At 47.6% G+C, this 5,969-nt stretch overlaps 1 protein-coding gene across 3 annotated transcripts; it reads left to right on the top strand.

The window, feature by feature from the left end:
* Positions 1-485: 485 nt before the first annotated feature.
* LOC134289829 (uncharacterized) lies at positions 486-5,458 on the top strand. 3 transcript variants are annotated; one of them, XM_062856415.1, is made up of 3 exons: positions 486-5,062; positions 5,125-5,212; positions 5,268-5,458. In XM_062856415.1, exon 1 carries the CDS (start codon positions 678-680, stop codon positions 4,590-4,592), a length of 3,915 nt encoding a protein of 1,304 aa, XP_062712399.1. In that variant the 5' UTR covers positions 486-677; the 3' UTR covers positions 4,593-5,062; positions 5,125-5,212; positions 5,268-5,458. The 3 variants fall into 3 exon arrangements, with proteins under 3 accessions (XP_062712399.1, XP_062712398.1, XP_062712397.1); XM_062856414.1 differs by having other exon boundaries at positions 5,125-5,458; XM_062856413.1 differs by having other exon boundaries at positions 486-5,212.
* The last annotated feature ends 511 nt before the right edge of the window (positions 5,459-5,969 follow it).

Raw genomic sequence — 5,969 nt, 5'->3', positions numbered from 1 at the left:
TTGGCTTGGCGGTTCAAAACTTTGTCGATCATCTTCAGGCAGCTGAACAGGTAGAGCACCTGTCCAATCCAATGCTGATGCAAGAGTTGGTCGAGAAGCTGCCAGGGCCTATGAGAATGGATTGGGCAACATTCAAGAACCTTCAACCACGTGCAACTGTTTTGACGTTCGGTGACTTCATGGCCAGACTAGTAAGTGCGGCTAGTGAAGTATGCTTCGAGCTTCCGGGAGTGCCAAAAGGAAGAGACGTTGAGACGAAGGAGCGACCAAGAGAGAAGGCAAGAATTCAAACGCATTCCACCGAAGATAATTCATCAGCAGTCGTAACGGTTCAGAAACCAGTTAAAGCTTGCCGAATGTGCGATCGCGAAGGTCATCGAGTTTCTGAGTGCATCGCATTTAAGCAGCTGAACCTAGAGGATCGCTGGAAGCGAGTACAAGAGAAGGACCTCTGCAGAACCTGCCTGAATAATCATGGAAAATGGCCGTGCCGGTCGTGGAAGGGATGCGGATTTCAAGGATGCCGGCTCAGACATCACACTCTTCTTCATTCACCAGCTGAACCTGTCACATCAAGCCATTCAGTAAATGTTTCAGCGAACAAACTCTCAGGGTACGATGGCCAACCGTTATTCAGAATTCTACCTGTCGTACTCAACGCGAACGGTAAAAGTGTAATGGTTTTCGCATTCATAGATGAAGGATCGCAGATAACGATGCTAGAAGAGAGGATTGCCAAGGAACTTGGCATTTCTGGCCCCAGGAAACCGCTCACCCTACAGTGGACGGGTAATGTGAGACGTAACGAGCTACGATCAGAAGAAGTCAGTCTTGAAATATCAGGGAAACACAGTGAAACCCGCTACGACCTTCAGAATGCGCGTACAGTTAGTAGTCTGCTTCTGCCAGTGCAGAAGATGGACTACAAGAGGATGACTTCTTGTTTCCCATATCTCAAAGGACTCCCGATAGATGACTATGATTTAGTACAACCGAAGTTACTCATCGGCCTGGACAATCTCCGTCTCGGAGTTCCGCTAAAGATACGCGAGGGAGGATCATCCGATCCTATTGCCGCCAAATGTCGCCTTGGATGGAGTATATACGGTCGTGTTTCCTCTAACCCGGTACCACGAGCAATCGTCAACTTCCATACTCCTGTACCATGTAACTCGGACGAGCTTCTAAACGAACAACTGCGTGATTTCTTCGCGTTGGACTGCAGCGGAATATCTAAACCAAACGAGAAGCTTGAGTCGGACGAAGACAAAAGAGCAAGGAAATTAATGGAGGACACAACGAGGCGTACTACCACCGGTTTCGAAACGGGTCTTCTCTGGAAAGTCGATGATCGGGCATTCCCGGAGACGTACCCAATGGCGATTCGTCGAATGAAGTCACTGGAGAAGAAATTGGGGGCTAATCAGTTGCTCGCGCAGCGCGTTAATGAGCAGATCCTTGACTTTGAGAGAAAGGGATACATACGCAAACTAAGCGAGACGGAATCAGCGGCTATCGATCCACGGAAGACTTGGTTTCTTCCCCTTGGGGTTGTAATTAGTCCGAAGAAGCCTGGTAAAATTCGACTCATCTGGGATGCAGCTGCAAAGGTGGATGGAATCTCGTTCAACTCGTATTTGCTGAAAGGTCCCGACCTACTCACTCCTCTACCCCGAGTGCTATGCGGATTTCGTTTGTTTCCGGTAGCAGTATCTGGAGATATCAGGGAGATGTTTCTCCAAATTCGGCTGAAACCGAGTGATCAGAATGCTCAGATGTTCATCTACCGGGATAATCCCGGCGATCCAGTTCAAGTCTATGCGATTAACGTCACGATGTTCGGTTCCACCTGCTCCCCGTCATCAGCACAGTTCGTCAAGAACATCAACGCCGAACAGTACGCCGTACACTATCCTCGTGCGGCGGCGGCCATTAAGGAGCATCACTACGTGGATGACTACCTGGACAGCTTCAGATCTATCGATGAAGCTATACAGGTAGTGAATGACGTAAAGTTAGTTCATTCCAAGGGTGGATTTGAAATTCGCAACTTTTTGTCTAACGAGACCGAAGTGCTGCGGCGAACTGGGGAGATCGAACCAGATTCGTCGAAAGAGCTTGCTCTCGTACGTGGCGAGGCTACCGAGTCAGTACTAGGGATGAAATGGATACCTGCCGAAGACGTGTTTACGTATACATTTGCAATGCGTGAAGATTTGCGGGTTGTTCTAGAAGAAAACTACATCCCAACGAAACGTGAAGTCCTGAAGGTAATCATGAGTCTTTTCGACCCTCTGGGGTTCGTCGCATTCTTCTTAGTCCACGGAAAGGTGTTGATGCAGGATGTCTGGGCTTCGGGAATCGGTTGGGACGAAAAAATAAATGAACAACACTTCCTCCGTTGGCGCCAATGGACAGCCAACTTTTCGCAACTGGACACCTTGAAGATCCCTCGGTGTTATTTCCGTTCTCCATTCCCTAAAAATCTCGACCAACTCGAGATTCATATTCTTGTCGATGCTAGTGATTCTGCGTACGCCTGCGTGGCGTACTATCGACTGGAAACTGATAATGGAATTCAAATATCATTGATTTGCGCGAAAACCAAGGTGGCTCCTCTGAAAGTACTGTCCATACCCCGTCTGGAATTGAAGGCAGCGATATTGGGTGTCCGCATGTTGGAGTCCATTGAAGGGTATCACACATATTCCATCAACCGCCGAGTGCTCTGGAGCGATTCGAGCACGGTGCTAGCGTGGATCCGGTCAGAACATCGTCGTTACAACAAATTTGTTGCTGTCCGCATAGGGGAGATCCTCACTACAACTGATGTAAGAGAATGGAGATGGGTTCCATCTAAGCTTAATACAGCCGACCTTGCCACTAAATGGGGAAACACTCCAGATTTCTCCTCGGATAGCGCATGGCTTAGTGGGCCATCGTTCCTTAACCAGCCGGAAGCATTATGGCCTCGACAAACTACAATCATCACGACGTGTGAGGAATTGCGACCGAATCATACACATACAACGATTTCTCCGCTGCTTGATGTATCCAGGTTTAGTAGTTGGATTCGCTTGCAACGAACAGTGGCATTCGTTCTACGGTTTATCGACAACTTACGCCGGAAGCGGAGTGGTTCTGTATCGCGAGTTGGTATCCTATGTCAGGACGAGTTGCGGCAAGCTGAGATGACACTCTGGAAAGTAGCGCAGGCTGAAGCTTATTCCGAAGAAATGTCTATTCTGTCGGAAACACAGGGGCCTCCCGATGGACGTCACCGACTTGTATCAAAGTCTAGTACAATCTACAAGTGTTGGCCATTCATCGACGAACATGGAGTACTACGACAACGTGGAAGAATCGGTGCAGCAACCTTTGCACCGACCGAAGCTAAGTACCCCGCAATTCTCCCCAGACAGCATCCAATAACGTTCCTTATTACAGACTGGTATCATCGCCGTTTCCGCCACGCCAACCGGGAGACCGTAACAAATGAAATGCGACAACGATTCGAGATTGCCAAGCTACGCGCCTTGATTGAGAAGGTTACGAAAAACTGCATGTGGTGTCGACTGAAGAAAGCTCTGCCGAGTCCGCCGGCGATGGCTCCGCTTCCAGCAGCCCGGCTACAGCCATTCGTCCGTCCATTTACCTCAGTCGGAGTCGATTACTTTGGACCAGTACTGGTGAGAGTTGGGAGGAGCTCCGTAAAGAGATGGGTAGCCTTGTTTACCTGTCTTACGATTCGCGCAGTGCACTTGGAGGTAGTCCATAGCATGTCTACCGAGTCTTGCGTCATGGCAGTGCGACGCTTCATAGCACGGCGAGGGTGTCCAGCCGAATTCTTTTCGGATAACGGAACATGTTTCCAAGGTGCAAGTAAGGAGCTGCAAAAAGAAGTGATGGAAACACGGAACAACGCTCTAGAAAAGACGTTTACGACTGCAAAGACTCGATGGTGCTTTATTCCACCAGCCGCTCCCCATATGGGAGGCGCATGGGAGCGCCTCGTGCGGTCCGTAAAGGTGGCTCTAGGATCTGTAACCGACGTTCCCCGTAAACCAGATGACGAAGTCTTTGAAACAGTTTTGCTAGAGGCCGAGGCCTTGATAAATTCAAGACCTCTCACCTACATCCCACTAGAATCTGCGGACCAGGAGGCCATCACACCAAACCATTTTCTTCTGGGGTCCTCCAACGGTGATAAGTTCCTACCAACCGATCCCATTGACAGTCCAACGATCTTGAGGCATAGCTGGAAACTTGCCCAAGCCATAACACAAGTGTTCTGGACAAGGTGGATTAAGGAATATCTACCGGTGATCACACGTAGAACGAAATGGTTCGGTGAAGTTCGGGACATAGCTGTAGGTGACTTGGTGTTGGTTGTGGCTGGAACGGCGAAGGACCAGTGGATTCGAGGTCGAGTGGAAACGGTAACTCCGGGACGCGACGGGAGAGTCCGGCAAGCCCTAGTCCAAACCGCAACAGGATTTCTTCGACGGCCAGTAGTGAAACTGGCATTACTCGACGTGCTGGAGAATAGTGAACCCAAGCAGGAAGCTCTTAAGGAACCAGTACGGAACTAGGGTTCACGGGAGGGGGGATGTCACGTCTCCCCCCTGCGACGATTCAACTGTGGCAATTCGAAGCTGTGGCCACCACAGTGGATGATCTATCAGCGAATGATAGATAGCGACTGATAAAACGTCAACGGCATGATCTAGCTAAATAAGGATTCATAGTTGTAAATTCGCTGTGCCATGATGACTATGCATGTTGCTCCCGAAGTTGAAATTTAGTGGATTTCCAAACGCGATATTATTGATTTAGATTATTTCTCATTCCAAAAAACCAATTGGTGAAGGTGTACGATCTTTAGTTATTATAAAATAGATAGCGAAGTGATTGATAGTGTAGGCGAATCGGTAAATTGAAAATGTTCATGAAGATCGATAACACAATTCTCAAATTTCTATTTAGGCTCTATTACAGTCCGTTCGCGACTATTTAGGACTATATATATCCTCCGAGTCAAATTCGATTCGTAAATCAAATAGTAAGATTTCGATAATTTATCTAGTTTAATGTATACTTACGATACGGATTATGTACCACTAGGTCCTGCAGAGAATTAGTAGTCCTACGAGATATACGACATTGCCGAATGATCCAATTGCTCTATTAACCGGAATAATTCAGCCTTACTGTAAGTACCTGTTTTTGAACTGTAGAGAACTGAAATTAATTGGTCTAATACCCAGAAACCACATCACTCTACGAGTATTCATTGAGAGGATACGATCCGACCTTTCTGAGATAGTTCGCCAAAAAATGTAGGTTTATGTGAAACAAATATCGGATATCGTGAACTAATAAACTTCTGTTTAGCTTTAGCTTACCACACTGAAAACCACGGTTTGCTCAAAGGAATTTGGTCTGAAACCCCCCTCACAACACCTCTCGTACACATTCAAGCTCGAGAGTAATGAGCGGTAATGATGGTATGACACATGATGGTAATGACACTAATTGAGCTCCTTTCCAAACATCAGCTTTTGTCTTCGACAATCAATTTAGGTTTTGTATATATTGGTCCTACAACAATCCTCTCTAAGTTGGAACTTCATTTTGCGATTATCTCCTCTCACGATTTCTTTAATTGACTCCATAACTCCCCTTATATGATGATTAGTTTGAAAGTAATATACTACCCCCAGCTCGCTACCAGGCATTCTTGTCGACTATTCGGCCTAACGACCCATTCGGCCTAACGGCATTCGGCCTAATGGCATTGAGCTGGGCGAAGACTGGCGCTTGAGCCTAGCTATTTGGCACTGTAGTTGGAGGAAATGCCAATGCAGAATCCGTAGCTTCCTGGAAGGTAAGCCCAGTTCCCTGGGTTAGTTGGTTGGTGCCAGGCCCTATGAGCCAGCCGTAAAAAGACAAGCACCGAAAAATCAACG

This window comes from Aedes albopictus, chromosome 3 (assembly GCF_035046485.1).
Source record: "Aedes albopictus strain Foshan chromosome 3, AalbF5, whole genome shotgun sequence".
NCBI lineage: Eukaryota > Metazoa > Arthropoda > Insecta > Diptera > Culicidae > Aedes > Aedes albopictus.
This window is presented reverse-complemented; position numbering and strand designations above follow the sequence as displayed.

Coding starts and splice junctions, on each gene's coding strand:
- LOC134289829 (XM_062856415.1), top strand. CDS start 678: ATGGTTTTCGCATTCATAGATGAAGGATCGCAGATAACGATGCTAGAA.